The sequence below is a fragment of the Mytilus edulis genome, chromosome 2 (assembly GCF_963676685.1).
Source record: "Mytilus edulis chromosome 2, xbMytEdul2.2, whole genome shotgun sequence".
In the NCBI taxonomy this organism is placed as follows: domain Eukaryota; kingdom Metazoa; phylum Mollusca; class Bivalvia; order Mytilida; family Mytilidae; genus Mytilus; species Mytilus edulis.
In genome coordinates, this window is record NC_092345.1 from 107,028,969 (window position 1) to 107,049,674 (window position 20,706).

General features: G+C 32.5%; 1 protein-coding gene across 2 annotated transcripts; it reads right to left on the minus strand.

The window, feature by feature from the left end:
- Positions 1-937: 937 nt before the first annotated feature.
- Positions 938-20,438, minus strand: LOC139513862 (snRNA-activating protein complex subunit 1-like). 2 transcript variants are annotated; one of them, XM_071302752.1, is made up of 10 exons: positions 20,187-20,438; positions 17,492-17,620; positions 16,417-16,557; positions 15,399-15,512; positions 13,656-13,777; positions 7,534-7,570; positions 5,882-5,935; positions 5,307-5,526; positions 2,755-3,027; positions 938-1,105 (listed from the first exon to the last, which is right to left on the minus strand). In XM_071302752.1, the coding sequence occupies exons 1-10, from the start codon at positions 20,370-20,372 to the stop codon at positions 1,011-1,013; spliced, it is 1,371 nt and encodes a 456-aa protein (XP_071158853.1). In that variant the 5' UTR covers positions 20,373-20,438; the 3' UTR covers positions 938-1,010. The 2 variants fall into 2 exon arrangements, with proteins under 2 accessions (XP_071158853.1, XP_071158854.1); XM_071302753.1 differs by lacking the exons at positions 17,492-17,620; positions 20,187-20,438 and adding an exon at positions 17,242-17,462.
- Between the last annotated feature and the right edge of the window lie 268 nt (positions 20,439-20,706).

Genomic DNA, 20,706 nt, shown 5'->3' on the forward strand with positions numbered 1-20,706 from the left:
ATAGAAAAAAGACCAAAACTCAACAACTTAACTTTGACCACTGAACCATGAAAATGAGGTCAAGGTCAGATGACAACTGCCAGTTGAACATGTTCACCTTACAATCATTCCATACACCAAATATAGTAGACATTGCTTATAGTATCTGATATACTGACTTGACCACAAAAACTTAACCTTGTTCACTGATCCATGAAATGAGGTCGAGGTCAAATGAAAACTGTCTGACGGACACGAGGACCTTGCCAGGTACGCACATAATAAATATAGTTATCCTATAACTCATGATAAGAAAGAAATTAACACTACAATATCTTAACTTGTTTTTCAAGTAGTCACTGAAGCATGAAAATGAGGTCAAGGACAATGGTCATGTGACAGACTGAAACTTCATAACATAAAGCTTCTATATACAAAGTATGAAGTATCAAAGTCTTCAAGCCTCTAAAATATAAAGCTTTTAAGAAGTTAGCTAACACTGCCGTCACTGGATCAATATCCTTATGGCGGGCTTTCTGCAACAAAAGTCAGAGGCTCGACAAAGAGTAGGACATATCAACTTTCCATTCAAGGAAACGTCATGGTAAAAGTGGCACAGTTATAGCCATAAAAGGAGGTCCTATGGGAATTGTATTGAAATGTTCAACCTGCAAGTCTCATTTGAAGATTTCTGCCAAGTTTGACTTCATTGTAAATCTCATTGTTATGAATATTTTTCTGTTTTTTTAAATTTCTTAATATTTTAGTTATTTGCAAGTGTTTTTAAATGAAGCTCTGGAGTATATCTGTTTCTTTCAGTTTTTCATATTGATTCCCGTGGTATAATAATCTTATGTCAATTTCACTCTGGAAATCAAAATTAAGTTTTAATAGAAAGTTTCCACAGAAGGAAAAACATCAACCTAAAATTCAAGCTACATATATTTAAACTCTAAAGTTTAACAATAACAATTTATTTTGATGAGGACATGATAAATGTACAGATGATATAATCGTTCTTATGATGTTAGCTACGTCTTCTCTTCAGTCGTAGTTTCTTTTTTTATTTTCTTCTTTTTTGGTGTCTTTTTCTCCAATGGTTGTAATTTAACACTTGGCATTCTTCCTATTCAATAAAAAGAAAAAGAAAAAGGTCAGCAGAAATTTTAATTCATAAGACATACAGAAAGATTGTTGCTTTATTTCAACCTGACATTGTAGAAATATAATATTCATAAGATGTTTATTTTTTAGAATGCAGAAAGAAATGGTTTCCGTTATAAAAAACCTGCATCTCAAGACCAAATTCCAAACTATGGGACATAACTCTAGTTAATAAACTCCAAAAAGGTTTACTGAAATTGTCTTCAAATTGTAAACATTTATTTTCACAAAAAATAATTCACATGGGCACACTCATTTTTTGGGATACGATTGCTTTCAAGCAATCTGTAGCCTTATACTATTGGCTCAGGGCAATGCCCTCACGTCAACCGTTATATTCAAAACATTAAGTAACATCTCAGATTCTTATGATTGTCTTGCTTTAAAAGGTAAAAAAAAACAAAGGGATTGAACTTAAACAACTTTCCTATAATGTTCTTTTCATAATCTTCCATGTTTGATATTTGCATAAATCATATGCATCATTTAAATCAAAATAAATGTAGTCCACATCGTAAAGGTGTAACTGCAATACCCCTTCAGCCGAAATGGAGTCTTCCATATTATCGTTTCGAGTTGGTTCCCTTCCGGAAGTAACTTCCGTGAGTTCTGAATCACAATACTATATAACACATTAAGAAAAATTAACTTGTTCTGGCGATAAACATTGTATTATATTAAAAACGATCGCAATTTAAACTGAGGAATATGAACGAAAAGGAGTCATGCTCACTGACCCAAAGGAAATTAAATATTTAAAGAGTTAGGAATGGGGTTCCTCCTAGAATTAACGTAGGAAAATAGGTGATAAGAAGGAAAATATAAACTTGGAATTGATAGTACAAAAATAAAGCACAATAGGCCGAATGACATTGTTCATACACTTGTGTCCGGGATTGGCTATTTTGTAACTATTCAGATTACATAAATTACATTTTACATGTCTTACATGTGTAGTTGAATTAGTTTTGAAAATAATATTATCCAGCTACATGTATACATGTGTCAATGAAAACAATGGCAATCGTATCCCTTAGAGCAATCTGCTCTTTGATTTTAACTGGCACTAGCTTTCATACTTGATTTAGGTATTATTGGTGGTAATATTCCATTAAAATTTTCTGAAAATATGTCACAGTTTCTAAGCAAATGATCATATAATTCATATTTCTAAGGCAATTTACTAACCCCAATATTTTTTATAGGCATTGATTTTGACTCAACAGAATGTATTGATATAAACTTTTCCTAAAAGATAGATCAAGTTCCATGAATGACTGTAATTTTGATAGTTTACTCAAAACTGTAATGTTGAGTGTGTTGCCTAGTTAATTTGCCATATAATTCATATTTCCAGGTGAAGGGGGCTGAGGCAGCGTATATACAATCACTTACAAATTAATCAAAATCTGTTCAGCACTGCACATAAATGGCTGTTTGATACATAATTTATATTTTGAATTACTCTAAAATGTTGTTTTAATCTGCACTCACTAGATTTTAAAATCTATAAAGATTTGTGATCGTGAGTCACATGCAATTTTTAACACTTGGTAATTTTATCTGTTTTGAACATATTGTCTAGTCCATGCAACCAATATATTTTCCTACCTTTCCCCCCTTTTTTCTTCTGTACTTTCTTTTTAACATTAGGACTTTCTGGTTTCTTTTTGGGTGAAGACTTCTGGGTACCAGATGTGGATGGTTCAGTATCAAAAGAAGGCATGTGTAACAGTACATCACCATGACTTATCTCCCTTTCTCCCACTTCCTCCTGGTTTGATTTATTTATTTCTTGGTCTCTAGTATGTAAATTATCATCACCAATACTTTTCTCAGATTTTGTTGGACTTTGAACTCCTTCCATTTGTTCTTCATCAACCTCTGCAATGTATGTGTACAATTTGAGGAACAATGAACTATGAACATTTTTAACGGAAAAAAAATACCATTTCAGTAAAATTTAAATACCAATTATCATTAAAAGGTTCATTTTATTTTTATTATGAGGTTTTTATAACGTCGTGAACTGGTCAAGTTGTACTCGAATTTGGCATACTTTTAGTATTTGAAACAACCATACCCCAAGGTGACGTCATAATAAAAATTAAACAACCAATCAGGTCCTTTTGTTTCAAATAAGGTCAACTTTGATAAAATCAAAGGTCAGGAATCAGTTTGCAAGATTATGTCAATAAACAGTAAAAAAACAGTATTAAGTTATTGAGCACTGGTCTGGAGAGTCTAGATAGTGTGCAAAGGATGAAGTATACATATATCATGCTGAATAAATGAGAACTTATATTTAGTTCTGTAAACCACTGTTTATACATAATGTGTTTTAAAAATTTAATAAGGCATTAAGGTTATATACTCCATTCGGAGGTGCTCCTACTTAAAGGAAGCTTATACACAGAAGAAGTTTATATTATATTTTCTAATCATTGTTATAAGAAACCAAGAGTTGGGTCTCGGTTAAATTAGTAATGTAAAGATTAATCTTTTACTCAAAATAAGCCAAATGTTTGACAGAAAGTTAAAATGATCAGTTCATAATTCTAAACTGACATACCAATATATTCTTCAGTCGAAATATCCCTTAAATCTTCTTACCCAATACAAAAAATATTTGTTGTTTTATACATAGAATCTCCAGAAGTACATTTATTCAAGGGATATACATGAATATGCACAAGTTTTCAAATCCAAATCCATGAATGGGTTTTATTCTTGCAGATTGACTCTTTTTTATGTTTGTTCACTGCTCTTTCTCTAATGAGGAATTTTAATCAGGTCAATCATTCACGCCTTTCAATGTTATCAAACACAGCATCATGCAGGGTTGAAAAGGAATGGTTTTAATTTCAGATAGAATAAATTACAAAAGCTTTTAACAAGGACTTTTGTTACAAGGCAGTGTTTGTAGCAGAACAATTAAAGGTTACAAAACTACAGACCTGCCAACTTTTAAAAATCTCCATGGGGGATTTAGCGCGCGACCAGATTTTTAAGGGTTACAATTTTAGCGACGTTTCTGTGTGCATTGTTTTTTACTCCTAAAATAGTCCTAAGTTCTCTTCTCTTTTCTTTTGGTATACTAATGATGAGCTTGTAGGCCTTGATTTCTTTTATTTGCATGATTCTTGTACTATTAAATTATAAAATTGACAAAATAACTGAAGAATAGAGAAAAATGGCATTAAAAATAAAGGATTCAAAGTAGACCCCCCCCCCCTTTTCCCCCTCCAAAGACCTTCTTATCTATGAACCTTGACTCAAAAGACCTAAAACTACATGTCCTAAAGTTAGAAGGATGAAGACAGATTTTGATTTAGTCTTACTTATGGTCTTATCAGTATCAATGAGAAAATGGATAAAATTTGAGTTATCTTTCTTTGTATTTAGAGGTGCTCTTACCGGCGGAGGCTTATACCATGTATACAGTAACACAGTAGAAGTGAATACAAAATGGCATCGATTTGAAATCAACAGACACACGTCTGGTTTCAAAAATTTAACGGATTTCAAGATAAATGATGTTTTCTTGAGAGTTCCTTACAGTTCTCATCTTTCAATTAATTATGATTTTGTTGTAGAACTACGGCAAATGTTGCAAATAGTGCTTGTATGATAAATTGATTAAAATTGAAAGGCTGTTTGACCAAATTTGTGTAAACAAATTAATTTTGAGGACTGTTAAGACCCATTAGGTAATCTGATTACATACAACCACTAATTATGACACCTGTTGTGACTGTTGATTAGCGGAGGGTCGTTAACTTGTCATAATATGTCCCCAGGTAAAATTACAGATTTTTTAAAACTTCAAAATCGGTAAACAATAATTTTTTCGGGTATATTTGGTGAAAATCGGGATTTTGACTAGTTTTACGATCCCAATATCGGGATTCGGGTTGAGGGATAAAAATCGGGATGATACCGCGAAAATCGGGATAGTTGGCAGGTCTGAAACTAACCTTCCTTTTTGATATTTTAAGTCAGTGTTTGTAGCAGAATAATTAAAGGTTACAAAACTAACCTTCCTTTTTGATATTTTAAGTCAGTGTTTGTGGCAGAACAATTAAAGGTTACAAAACTAACCTTCCTTTTCGATATTTTAAGGCAGTGTTTGTAGCAGAACAATTAAAGGTTACAAAACTAACCTTCATTTTTGATATTTTTCTTTCTTCCTTTCTTTCTCTTTGGTGATGTTGCTTCTGACTCAGATTTATTTTTCCTTCTTTTACCTCGTTTTGGTTGTTTTTCTGGAGAATCATCAGCCGAATCAACAGCCTGTCTGTGGCGTCTCGATCTACTGGCTTGGGCAACATTTCTGTAAGCTTTGGCTTTGATCTCAGATTTTATAGTCTTTCTGTTTAAGGACTATAAATCATAGAAAATTGTTGATTGTATTTAAAAGCTTACTATTAGGAAACATCAAAACTAATGTATGAGTTAAATCTTTCCAATGCCTTAACTTAAAAAATTCATTTATCTGTTAAGATAAGGAAATCACATTGATATATACCTAAAAACTTCATTATTCCCACTCAAAATAAGTAGGAATAAATAGAAAGTTGTTGACAATTTAAATCACCTTTAAAAAAATGATATTGCTATGCCTACAGTTCATTTCACAAACAATGTAACCTCTAAAACTGATCATAAGTTAAATAATTATCTATTTAATACTTCAGATATATTTTTTTCTCAAGATTTTGATTGTAAAAATTCTTACTGGCTTGTAATCTTCATCATTCATATCTTCATTCTCTATGTCTGTCGCCTTTCTCTGTAAAAAAATACAACTTCTTGTACCATCGATCTATTCCTAGAACTGTGTAAAATGGTTTCTTATATTTGGTACTAGTCATCATGGTTTTCTGATATTATAAGTTAACACTTACACTACTTTTAAATTATGTATAAACAAATGTTGTATTGTCTTGAGGTGATAAGCTGTCAATTTATATGTAGAACTTACTGTTTTAAAAATGCTGATTAAGGTATTCTCGTTTTTTTATTTTATACAGATTAGACCGTTGGTTTTTCCGTTTGAATGGTTTTACACTAGTAATTTTGGGGCCCTTTATAGCTTGTTGTTCGGTGTGAGCCAAGGCTCCACGTTGAAGGCTGTATATTGACCTATAATGGTTTACTCTTTTTTATATTGTTATTTGGATGGAGAGTTGTCTCATTGGCACTCACACCACATCTTCCTATATCTATATATTAATTTTGCTATGATTATGTATGTCATGTTCTATTTTAAGACTTTTATGATGTATTTAAATAGGTAATTATCACCTCAAGACAATACAACATTTCTTTCTACATAATTTAAAAGTAGTGTAAGGGTGGTATTTCAAACACATTAGTGTACATTAAAAGTAATTGTCCATTAACCAGGAAACCCTTGTTTTTCCCCCTTTTTTGCCCCTAATTACTGAACGTTTTGAGCCATAACAACCAAAATCCAATTCTAACCATCCCTTTGTGGTATGGAAACTTGTGGTATAATTTCAGAGAGATCAATACAACGTTCCACAAGATATTGTCTGGAAACAAGAAAAATGCCTATTTGGGCCCCTTTTTGGCCTCTAATTCCTAAACTGTTGGGACTATAACCCCCTAAACCAACCTTCCTTTTTTGGTTATAAACCTTGTGTTTAAAGGAGTATGTTCGGTAAGGTCCTAAAATGGCCCCCATTTTTTAACTTAAATTTCAAATTTGGATTTATTAACCAATATCACAATAAATTATAGCTAATACAGTGACTAGATAGGAAATAAGCCATTTTGTTGAAAATTTTACGTTTCTGCGTTTCATTATCACAAATTGTACTCGTTTTGATTTTCACGAAAAATTCAATGAAAATGGGTAAATTTCCATAGATTATTGGACATGAAACATAGAGCACATACGTCGACCAACAGAGATCTTTTAAAATATTGTTTGTGAAGACATTTAACATGTCTTATTTGAATATTAAATTTGTCAACGCCTGTGCTCTATATTTCCCGGTCCTTAATTTGGATGAAATCCAGCTGATTTTGTTAAATTTCACCAAAATCCCGTATCTTGACCTTTTTTGGATGTAAAAATCCACGTGTTAGAATTAAACTTTGACAAAAAAACAATTCTGTTTAACTTTCTCACATGTCTTTAAGGCAACTTAAAACATTTATTGTCATGTAACTATGAAATTAATAATTGGGGGCCAAATATCGCCCTTACCGAACTTACTCCTTTCATAGATATCCATTCTCTTAAACTAGTTATTGACCTGAAACCAAATGCGTCTTCGGACAACAACGCAGAGGACAACGATATCATAGCATTATAGAACAACAAAAAAATGTTTGTGGTTGTATAATAAGTATACATACCAAATGCTGTTTCCTCTGTTGATAAGACATTACTGTCCTGGAAGATAAAAGACCTATGTAAACATTTAATCATACTAAATCATTTCATTGGCTTTCAAATATTAAGCTATGAGCATTCCTGGTGAAATTAATAATGTGTTTTCTTTTTTTTTAAATAAAATATCTGTTTTATATGATATCTACTACTGTATAATTTTACTAAAATTTGGAAAACAATAATTTGATGAGCAATGGATGTTTAAAGGTATCAATAATTTGATGAGCAATGGATGTTTAAAAGTATCATTCTGTATTTTAAACGGTTCCATGAAGTTAATGAGTAATGGATGTCAGAACTTAAAGTCATATGAAACGAGTGACAGGTGAAAAATAATGTTTATCCAATTCTTGAACCAATGCATGTAAATATCATAAATTTAGTCCTCTGTGCACTATTTTATCATTTTTTATGCAAATATATTGTATAATCATCAATTTTTATCTCTCTGTCTGTTATGATTTAACAAATATGGCTGCTCATTAAATGCCATGTTTTGAAGCAGAAGTTTACCGATTGTCACCTTATAGTAACCAATCAACAAAAAGATTGGGTATTGAGCACGTGTTTAACATGTACAATCAGATAATTGTTAATTTTAATTACAGATCCATGCGTATTTCGATCATCGTTTTTTTACGAGGAGGGTCAAACTAAGGTCACTATGCATATGGAAAGCAAGCAATTAAAAATAAGTAAACTTCTTCTAAATGTGGAAAAATTTAAGACTTTTCCTCAGAAAAAAGTATATGTACATAAGTTGTATAATGAAAACTATCCATTTAGTTATAAAAAACATTTACATATTTTTTTTTAATTTGAGGTTTCATATGACTTTAACACACGATATTGTTGCATAATTTGAGAATTGACAAGTCTGTACTATGACATTGAGTTGACCTTGAAGGTTAAAGCCTGTATAAACAAAATAACCTAACTTGCAGTGATGGTATGGTATTGGTCTGTATGACATTGAGTGACCTTGAAAGTTAAAGCCTGTTTAAACAAGATAACTTACCCTAGCAGTGATGGTATGGTATTGGTCTGTATGACATTGAGTGACCTTGAAAGTTAAAGCCTGTTTAAACAAGATAACTTACCCTAGCAGTGATGGTGTCTTATTGGTCTGTATGACATTGAGTGACCTTTAAGTTTAAAGCCTGTATAAACAAGGTATCTTACCCTAGCAGTGATTGTACACTATTAGTCTGTATGACATTGAGTGACCTTGAAGGTTAAAGCCTTTTTTAACAAGATAACTTACCCTAGCAATGACGGGACAATATTGGTCTGTATGACATTGAGTGACCTTGAAGGTTAAAGCCTTTTTTAACAAGATAACTTACCCTAGCAATGACGGGACAATATTGGTCTGTATGACATTGAGTGACCTTTAAGTTTAAAGCCTGTATATACAAGATAAATTACCCTAGAAGTGAAGGTACAATATTGGTCTGTACGACATTGTGTGACCTTGAAGGTTAAATATAAAAAAGAAGATGTGGTATGATTGCCAATGAGACAACTATCCACAAAAGACCAAAATGACAGACATTAACAACTATAGGTCACCGTACGGCCTTCAACAATGAGCAAAGCCCATACCGCATAGTCAGCTATAATAGGCCCCGATAAGACAATGTAAAACAATACAAACAAGAAAACTAACGGCCTTATTTATGTAAAAAAATGAACGAAAAACAAATATGTAACACATAAACAAATGACAACCACTGAATTACAGGCTCCTGACTTCGGACAGGCACATACATAAATAATGTGGCGGGGTTAAACATGTTAGCGGGATCCCAACCCTCCCCCTAACCTGGGACAGTGGTATAACAGTACAACATTAAAACGAACTATAAAAATCAGTTGAAAAAGGCTTAACTTATCAGATGAACAACAAGTACCCAGATGCTCCGCAGGGCGTAGCTTTATACGACTGCAGAGGTTGAACCCTGAACGGTTGGGGCAAGTATGGACACAACATTCAAGCTGGATTCAGCTCTAAATTTGGATTGTGATTAAATAGTTGACACAGCATAGGTTTCTGACACAGAATGAATGTGTTCTAATGAACTTAAAATTTTTGTTTTCTTTTAGAGCAATTCACTATGCTGTTGAATATTAATCCTCTCAAAAAAATGTTTGAAGAAATTTTCTTTTTTATTTATGAAATTTCAAATGAGAAAAATTGAACCCAATTTTTTTAATCACATCCCCCTTTCCCTTATTCCAAAACTAATCTCAATTAAAATTTCTAATGGAGTTTGCAACAATAACTACTCATTTAAATACATCATAAAATATTAAGATGTAAAAAAACTGCTTGTTATTACTGAATGGTAAAGATTATTTTAATTTATCAGTTGGTAGTAAAAAGTGAATATACATTGTATATTGTATATAACAAAGATTTAAGTTGATTCTGGACAAAGAAAGATAACTTCAATTAAAAAAAAATCTTGCTATTGCACAATAATTTGCAATTAGATATTTCTTGCTTACTATTCTGGACAAAGAAAGATAACTCTAATTAAAAAAAATTTTGCTATTTCACAATATTGTGCAATTAGATATTTCTTGCCATTGCGCAATACTGTGCAATTGAAAAGACTTGCTATTGCACAATACTTAATATAATAATTTTAGATCCTGATTTGGACCAACTTGAAAACTGGGCCCATAATAAACAAGAGGCTGTCACAACGACAGCAAACCGGATTTATTAACATTTATTTGTGTCCTGGCTATATCACAAGAACCATTACTGATGAATGGTGATAGTGAAAATCGTCAATATCAAATTTGACCTCCATTTTGACATCAGTATCAACATATTAAAATTTGAAAAGCTTAGATTGAATGGTTCATGAGTAAATGCAACAACCTGAATGGAAACGCCATTTTACGATCTTTCAAGAACCATAACTCCTGAACGGTAAAAGTCAAAATCGTCATTATTGAACTTGACCTCTATTTTGTCATCAATAACAACATATTAAAATTTCAAAAGCTTTGGTTGAATGGTTCATGAGAAAATGCACGGACACGACGGGAAAAACCATTTTTCAATCTTTCAAGAACCATATCTCCTGAACGGTAAAAGTCAAAAAGGTCATTATTGAACTTGACCTCCATTTTGTCATCAGTAACAGCATATTAAAATTTCGGAAGCTTTGGTAGAACAGTTCATGCATAAATGCACGGACACGACTGGAAACTCCATTTTTCAATCTTTCAAGAACCATAACTCCTGAACGGTAAAAGTCAAATTCGTCATTATTGAACTTGACCTCCATTCTTTCATTAGTAACAACATATCAAAATTTGGGAAGCTTTAGTAGAACAGTTCATGCGTAAATGCACGGACAACTCCATTTTTCAATCTTTCAAGAACCATAACTCCTGAACGGTAAAAGTCAAAATCGCCATTATTGAACTTGACCTTTGTATAGTTGTCAGGAATAACATATTAAAATTTTAAAAGCTTTGGTTGAATGGTTCATGAGTTAATGCACGGACAACATTTGATTGCCGCCCGCCCGCCCGCCCGCCCGCCCGACCGCCCGCCAGACCGCCGTACATCCCCAAATCAATAACCGACATTTTTGTCACAAAAATCCGGTTAAAAATCTAAGTACATTTTTGGATTCAGCATATCAAAGAACCCAAAGATTTCAATTTTTGTTAAAATCAGACTAAGTTTAATTTTGGACCCTTTGGACTTTAGTGTAGATCAATTTGAAAACAGGACCAAAAATGAAGAATCTACATACACAGTTAGATTTGGTATATCAAAGAACCCCATTTATTCAATTTTTGATGAAATCAATCAAAGTTTAATTTTGGACCCTGATTTGGACCAACTTGAAAACTGGGCCAATAATAAGAATCTAAGTACATTTTTAGATTCAGCATATCAAAGAACCTAACTGATTCATTTTTTGTCAAAATCAAACTAAGTTTAATTTTGGACCCTTTGGACATTAATGTAGACCAATTTGAAAACGGGACCAAAAGTTAAGAATCTACATACACAGTCATGACAGTTAGATTCAGCATATCAAAGAACCCCAATTATTCAATTTTGATGAAATCAAACAAAGTTTAATTTTGGACCCTTTGGGCCCCTTATTATGTTGGGACCAAAACTCCCAAAATCAATACCAACCTTCCTTTTATGGTCATAAACCTTGTGTTTAAATTTCATTGATTTCTATTTACTTAAACTAAAGTTATTGTGCGAAAACCAAGAATAATGCTTATTTGGGCCCTTTTTTGGCCCCTAATTCCTAAACTGTTGAAACCAAAACTCCCAAAATCAATCCCAACCGTTCTTTTGTGGTCATAAACCTTGTGTCAAAATTTCATAGATTTCTATTAACTTAAACTAAAGTTATAGTGCGAAAACCAAGAAAATGCTTATTTGGGCCCTTTTTGGCCCCTAATTCCTAAAATGTTGGGACCAAAACTCCCAAAATCAATACCAACCTTCCTTTTGTGGTCATTAACCTTGTGTTAAAATTTCATAGATTTCCATTCACTTTTACTAAAGTTAGAGTGCGAAAACTAAAAGTATTCGGACACGACAACGACGACGACTCAGACAACGACGCCAACGTGATAGCAATATACGCCGAAAAATTTTTCAAATGTTGCGGTCGTATAAAAATACAAGTAAACGTGGCCAGGTACTTAAACATCACGACACAAAAAGACGCAATGAACAGATCTGAGAGTACTCGCAGTTATCTGACAGCTAGTTCAAAGCCACTAACAACTAATAAAAAAAATTTTGCATCTAAGACTAAACTATGAATCCGTACACATCCAACATCCAATGGATTTAGTGTAAAGACGTCATAAACAGCCAGAGAAAAACATGACCTTGTGCAATGCCAAGTTACAGGTATCGACAGATTGTAGATCCATGAATATGTATATGTATATAACATACTAGTAATATTTAGTTAGATTTTAATTTACTGATAACAAAATCAATATTTTTACCAATAAAAACAATACTCAATGATCTTATTACAGTGTTGAATAGGTAACCTTTTAGAATAAGTTTATTTAAAGGAGCGACAAGTTTACATGGATCATTTCTAAATTTCCGGGCACGGTTAACAACACTTCCATAAAAATGAGGATGTGCTATCCCGTTTGAAATAAGTTTTCTACAGGTACAACCAAACTTCAAAACCAATTCTTTATATCTATGGAGCCTATATAAACAAGATAAATTACCCTAGCAGTGATGGCAAAACATTGGTATGTATGACATTGAGTTGACCTTGGAGGTAAAAGCCTGTACAAACAAGGTATCTTACCCTAGCAGTGATTGTACAATATTGGTCTGTATGACATTGAGTTGACCTTGAAGGTTAAAGCCTGTACAAACAAGGTATCTTACCCTAGCAGTGATTGTACAATGTTGGTCTGTATGACATTGAGTTGACCTTGGAGGTAAAAGCCTGTACAAACAAGGTATCTTACCCTAGCAGTGATTGTACAATATTGGTATGTATGACATTGAGTTGACCTTGGAGGTAAAAGCCTGTACAAACAAGGTATCTTACCCTAGCAGTGATTGTACAATATTGGTCTGTATGACATTGAGTTGACCTTGGAGGTAAAAGCCTGTACAAACAAGGTATCTTACCCTAGCAGTGATTGTACAATATTGGTCTGTATGACATTGAGTTGACCTTGAAGGTTAAAGCCTGTACAAACAAGGTATCTTACCCTAGCAGTGATTGTACAATATTGGTCTGTATGACATTGAGTTGACCTTGGAGGTTAAAGCCTGTACAAACAAGGTATCTTACCCTCGCAGTGATTGTACAATATTGGTCTGTATGACATTGAGTTGACCTTGGAGGTAAAAGCCTGTACAAACAAGGTATCTTACCCTAGCTGTGATTGTACAATATTGGTCTGTATGACATTGAGTGACCTTGAAGGTTAAAGCCTGTAAAAACAAGATAACTTACCCTAGCAATGACGGGACAATATTGGTCTGTATGACATTGAGTTGACCTTGGAGGTAAAAGCCTGTAAAAACAAGATAACTTACCCTAGCAATGACGGGACAATATTGGTCTGTATAACATTGAGTGACCTTGAAGGTTCGTTGGCATCAGGTCCTTCTAATCCAACCTTAACATTGTGGTAGTGATCATGAAGCTGTGTCAATTGCTGAAACAATTAAAATAAATATCAGACCCCATTACATGACCTTATCACTATGAGGAAATCTACAACATAAATGTACATGACTACAAATGAATAAATGGATAAGTCAGTGTGTACATCAAAGAGATATCAACCCAACAACAACAGTACACATGAAAATGACATGTAGAGGTCAACAAATGGTCTTCAATTGTTAAACAACTGTCTAAACAATATATCTGGAGCAAAGGGCAATAACTCAGTATTTAATTGTCAAACAACTGTCTATACAATGTGTTAAGCAAAGGGTAATAACTCTAAGTTCAATTACTTAAATGAATGGTTATTTTGCAGAAAATTTATTTTCCTCATTAATACTTTACAGTATAACACAAGAATGTAATACATATTATATTATAGGCTTGCGGGTATAAGATTTTCAGAAAAAAATTAAACATTAATTTTTCATTAAAATTTTTATTAATTACCTTCAGTAGTTGTTACTTTATCATATGGTACAAAATATCATTCCAAAAAATCAATTCTTGTTGGCCCCAGGTGACTTTTAAAATGTAAATATCTTTGAAAAAGCTCCAAATTATCTCCCTTTGATGCAAAAATGCCATTTTTTGGCATTAAAATTGAATTATCTTTTTTAACTCATCGGTGACCTATATCTTTTTATTGTTGTTTTCGAATAAGCTGTACATAAACTAAATAATTGTAAAATTTAAGCTATTTCTGTAATTCAGTTCTTCTTTATTTTCGATATTACCGTTATTTCCCCTATTAGTTCAACAGAAAAAAAGGACATTAACAAAAATGTATGCTTCTTTCGTAGGCAGATTGTGAACATAAATGAACGGTGACCCCATTTTTTATTTCATTTTTCTATTTTAATAGTATAAGATAAAGTTCATTTATAGAAAAATATAGCGAAATCCTATATTAAATAAAATATTTGATTTAGACCTGCGAGCCCCCTTAATCATTATTTACAACACACATTACAGAATATGAGAAAGAACCGTCACCTATTTCACAGTCCCATTTCACAACTGGACACCTATCAAAACAAAAAATCATTATAAGCTTAAATGTTTTAGATGATTGTGTATTCTAAAACATAACAGAAGTCTTGTATTAAATTTAATCTGTTACTTTTACACAAGTTTTGTTATGAGTCTACCATTCCTATCAGTAATTCAAGACCTAATTCAGAATTATTACAAGATTACATGTTTTGTGTATTCTATAACAGCAGAAGTTTTGTTTCAAATTTGGTCACCATTGACACATGATACATCAAATTTGGATTGATTAACTTCTCTAATAAATGTTACATCAATCACAAACCAATAATACATAACTGTAACATTTAAAGGAAGGCTACTCAATGGATGTACATGACAGGATAATGTATAAAATAGCAACCAAAAAATGCCACTTCTTGACAGTTACTGGAAAGACTACAACTAACAAAGCCTTCCTTACATTGCCTCCCTTCACCCCCCCCCCCCCCCCCCCCCCCCCAAAGTTTGACACTTCTATAAAATAAATCTTAGAACAACAAAAGGACTTATATGACTTAATCTTAATCTCTATATTTTCTTTCCTTCCTTTTTAGACAGAGATAATATCTTACTTCTAAGAACTGTTCAGAAAACAGATCATACAATACACTTTGTTCATCTTTAAATTCTTCTGGTGCTGTATCTTCCTCTCTTATAGTGGTACCTGTACTCAGATTAAATGTCACCTGTAAATTCAAATCTTAAAATTAATTAAATTCTTCTAATGCTGTATCTTCCTCTCTTATAGTGGTACCTGTACTCAGACTAAATGTCACCTGTATATTTAAAATCTTAAAATTAATTAAATTTCAATAAATTACATAAAATACTAGTGATTTTTTTAAAGACATTCCTAAATAAAGAGACAACTTTTAATTCCAAAAAAAAATTGCACCAAAGGCTTGTTGACTACTGCAATGTCCACTTTTAAAAGTTTTAATAATATGTTGGGAAAAAAGATATTAAAGGTGTGAGACGTTTGAAAGTTTGAAGAGAAAATTTACATTTTATGTTGACTTGATATTGCTTGCCTTTTTATCTTTAAAGGGGTATTAGCTGTAAAAGAATGATTTTTTTGTGGATCCAATTAGTCAATCAAATGGTTCTTTCTTGTTTCACTTTCGATGTTGATATTTTTCTCCTTTTAATAGCTGAATACATAACCTATCTCTAGTAAGGTCAACATCAGCGATTTTGACAAAAATTTAACCAAACTGCCTGCTAAAAAATAATTATTATCTATTTTTTTCACTTTCATTAATGATTAAATGAATAAAAAATTAATTTAGTATTTTCATGCCCCTTAGAACAAAGAAGTTTTTACACTAGATAAAACATATGAGTATCGTTCATTCAAAAACCAATTCTATATTTTTGAATACACACCTTAATTTTGCTAGTAATATTTTTCTACACCGTTTATGTCATGTTTAGTAATTACATAATGTTCTTGTGATCTTTTAGCTTTTGAAGACATGTATCTACAATCTCTGTGAGCATATCACCATCACATTAGTGTCATGTGACTTCCTTATAATTGTGAACATATTTATTTGTTGTGAGTCAAGTGTACAAGTTTTGTATCATTACCTCAGTATCTGTGGCTGTATAACAGAAAGCATCATCAAATCTGAGTCTTTGGAAAACATAGTTAACATCTAAATGTTGTTGTCTTCTGGCCTCTGTCTGGAATTCTATGATTTCCTTCCATTTTTCAGGTGTCACTCTTATCTATAGAAATGAACAGAAAGCATGAGAGTTTCAGTAGTTCATTTGACTACTAAGATTAGTCCCATGTTGATAAAATTGGATGGGTGGTATAATACCAATGCCCCCACCTTCAACCTTATCAGAAAAACTCCAGTTGAAATCCAAACTCAACTTTCTAAGACATCAGCACACACATATGTACCTTGCTCAAGCTTGCTGCAGGCTTAATAAAATAAAGTCACAAATATGCTAGTCGGGAGCCTTTCATTCAGTGTTTTTTTCGTTGTTGCTGCATATTTGTTTTCATTTACTGTTTTAACAATAAATCAGACCAAATATTTTGGTGGAATTATCATACATTTTTTTGTTTTTGTTAATTTGATGGCTTTTTTACAACAATGTAGTTTGCTATGTGGTAAATAATACCATCAGAGAGAGTAACCATGGATACATACCCTGACTTTCCTCACCAATGGCTGTTGATTAAACAATCCATACAACAGATACAATCCTCCAACTCGTACTTGGAAGTTGTATGGAGGTAATAAATACTTCAGAGAGAGTAACCATGGATACATACCCTGACTTTCCGCATCAATGGCTGTTGATTAAACAATCCATACAACAGATACAATCCTCCAACTCGTACTTGGAAGTTGTATGGAGGTAATAAATACTTCAGAGAGAGTAACCATGGATACATACCCTGACTTTCCGCACCAATGGCTGTTGATTAAACAATCCATACAACAGATACAATCCTCCAACTCGTACTTGAAAGTTATATGGAGGTAATACATACTTCAGAGAGAGTAACCATGGATACATACCCTGACTTTCCGCACCAATGGCTGTTGATTAAACAATCCATACAACAGATACAATCCTCCAACACGTACTTGAAAGTTGTATGGAGGTAATAAATACTTCAGAGAGAGTAACCATGGATACATACCCGGACTTTCCTCACCAATGGCTGTTGATTAAACAATCCATACAACAGATACAATCCTCCAACACGTACTTGGAAGTTGTATGGAGGTAATAAATACTTCAAAGCCCACCTCATCATTTCTTCTGTATACTGAAAAAAATAAGTTTTTTTTATAAAATGTAGAGTGACTGTCCCTTGCATCCTTAGCATGTTAGATGAACCTTTTAACTATTGTGTGTTTTAACGTTGTTCATTTTTATACAAACATGACAAATGTTTCCAAAGGTATGTCATATTTGGCCAGTTGAGGTGTTTTTTCATCTAACTTCAGTATCTTAGTTTAAATGAGCATTTTTATTTCCTGAAAAAAGAACATACATACTTTCTATGCTCTCTGGGCTAAGTGAGCAATATTCCTTGGAGTTTGCAACAATAACTACTCATTTAAATACATCATAAAATATTAAAATGTAAAATAAAGTGCTTGTTATCACTGAATGGTAAAGATTGTTTTAATTTATCAGTTGGTAGTAAAAGTGAATATACATTGTATATTGTATAAAACAATGATTAAAGTTGATTCAACTAATATTCTGGACAAAGAAAGATAACTCCAATTGAAAATTTCTTGCTATTGCACAATATTGTGCAATTAGATATTTCTTGCTATTGCGCAATACTGTGCAATTGAAAATATTTGCTATTGCACAATTGAAGATTTCTTGCTATTGTGCAATACTGTGCAATTGAAAAAATTTTGCTATTGCACAATACTGTTCAATTGACGATTTCTTGCTATTGCTGAATACTGTGCAATTGAAAATTTCTTGCTATTGCACAATACTTAATATAATAATTTTGGATCCTGATTTGAACCAACTTGAAAACTGGGCCCTTAATCAAAAATCTAAGTACATGTTTAGATTCAGCATATCAAAAAAGCCCAAGAATTCAATTTTTGTTAAAATCAAACTTAGTTTAATTTTGGACCCTTTGGACTTTAATGTAGACCAATTTGAAAACGGGACCAAAAATTAAGAATCTACATACACAGTTAGATTTGGCATATCAAAGAACCCCAATTATTCAAGTTTTAATGAAATAAAACAAAGTTTAATTTTGGACCAACTTGAAAACTGGGACAATAATCAAAAATTTAAGTACATTTTTAGATTCAGCATATCAAAGAACCCCAAGGATTCAATTTTTGTTAAAATCAAACCAAGTTTAATTTTGGACCCTTTGGACCTTAATGTAGACCAATTTGAAAACAGGACCAAAAATTAAGAATCTACATACACAGTTAGATTCGGCATATCAAAGAACCCCAATTATTCAATTTTTGATGAAATCAAACAAAGTTCAATTTTGGACCCTTTGGGCCCCTTATTCCTAAACTGTTGGGACCAAAACTCCCAAAATCAAACCCAACCTTCCTTTTATGGTCATAAACCTTGTGTTTAAATTTCATAGATTTCTATTTACTTATACTAAAGTTATGGTGCGAAAAACCAAGAATAATGCTTATTTGGGGCCTTTTTTGGCCCCTAATTCCTAAACTGTTGGAACCAAACTCCCAAAATCAATCCCAACCTTTCTTTTGTGATCATAAACCTTATGTCAAAAGTTCATAGATTTCTATTCACGTAAACTTAAGTTATAGTGCGAAAACCAAGAAAATGCTTATTTGGGCCCTTTTTGGCCCCTAATTCCTAAAAATGTTGGGACCAAAACTCCCAAAATCAATCATAACCAACCTTTTGTGGTCATAAACCTTGTGTTAAAATTTCATAGATTTCTATTCACTTTTACTAAAGTTAGAGTGCGAAAACTAAAAGTATTCGGACGATGACGACTACGCAGACGACGACGCCAACGTGATACCAATATACGACCAAAAAATTTTCAATTTTTGCGTTCGTATAAAAATCACCACAATTATTTGTACACTTTAATTTAAACTAATTGTACTGCTCCTCGGGGCGTCTTGATTGAATCCAGGTCCGTTCCCGCCAATCCATGTTCACACCCTACACGTTCGCGCCCAATTTTTATTGGTTTTGTGTTTAATAACTTTGTAATCAAATTTTGGCAAGTGTATTCTTATAAGTATATCTGTTGTCATTTTCCTAAATTAAAGTGAGACGTGTTTTTTTTTGTGTTGAATAAATCTTAATCTTGTTTTGGTTAAGTGTCAGATTGCTAACTTTTATTTCATTGTTTCAAAATAAAGTGAGACTTATGACTATGACAACGTATTTGTTTGTGTTGAATAAGTTTTAATCATGTTTTGGTAAGGGCATTGCTATGATTTTTTGTTTCATTGTTTCGGATCAAAGGGGCCAAGCTGTTAAAATCTTTTGTGTTTTTCATTTATAATCTTCAATGTTTTTACTCATACCAAGCTAAATGCAGTATTTACATCAAATCAGTTAAAAACAACAATCTTGATTTTCTAATCATTCGACTGGAATTTTATTTAAAATTGGGTGCGAACGAACCTTGGGTGCGAATGTGTAGGATGCGAAAGTGTATTTGGCGCGATCGGACCTAATACCGTCTTGATAAAATTTGACGTAATAAAAATTGTTGTTGTTGTTGCTCCACATGTGGAACCTGTCATGTTGAACTTTATCATTGAATATCAATCCCAAAAAAGAGGGCTGGACGAGAATTAACCCCAAACTGTTATAAGAAAGGTGCAAAATATATAAACCTCTCGGCATTCTCTTTCTGAGTCTCTGCCAGCAAAGATGAAGCTCATTTTCAGTTCACGCCAAATTTCAGAAAATTTTTCAAATCGAACAGTCTCTGTTGCTGTGAATTGCTGAAGAAGTTTCTCAAAATCTGCATTAATGCCTGCAGTTGGCTGATATTGTGACAATAGTCTTCTTCTCCCCATTATATGCTCTTGTTGGTAAAAATTGCGATTATTTTTTATGTGAAGGGAGATAACAAAGATACTTTATACTAAAAACCAAACCCATATCGGAGAGGTATCCGAAAAATCAGACCGGCTCGACTGTTAATCTTTACAATACTTATTATGCCTGATCAATTATGTAATTAATATACCATGAGCCTTAACCATTTATTGTTTATGAGTTTGTGCTAATAAATATTTGTATTTTTGTTGCTGATTTTATGCTCATATGTTTTCTTTAGTGTCACTAAATATTTTAATCAGAGACATATAATACAATGATAGTCTAGATATATATTGTTCTGATCACCGG

Coding starts and splice junctions, on each gene's coding strand:
- LOC139513862 (XM_071302752.1), bottom strand. CDS start 20,372: ATGGGGAGAAGAAGACTATTGTCACAATATCAGCCAACTGCAGGCATT. Junction 7,571..13,655: donor ATTGTCCCGTCATTGCTAGG/GTAAGTTATCTT, acceptor TTTATCTTCCAG/GACAGTAATGTCTTATCAAC. Junction 5,527..5,881: donor ATGATGAAGATTACAAGCCA/GTAAGAATTTTT, acceptor TATGATTTATAG/TCCTTAAACAGAAAGACTAT.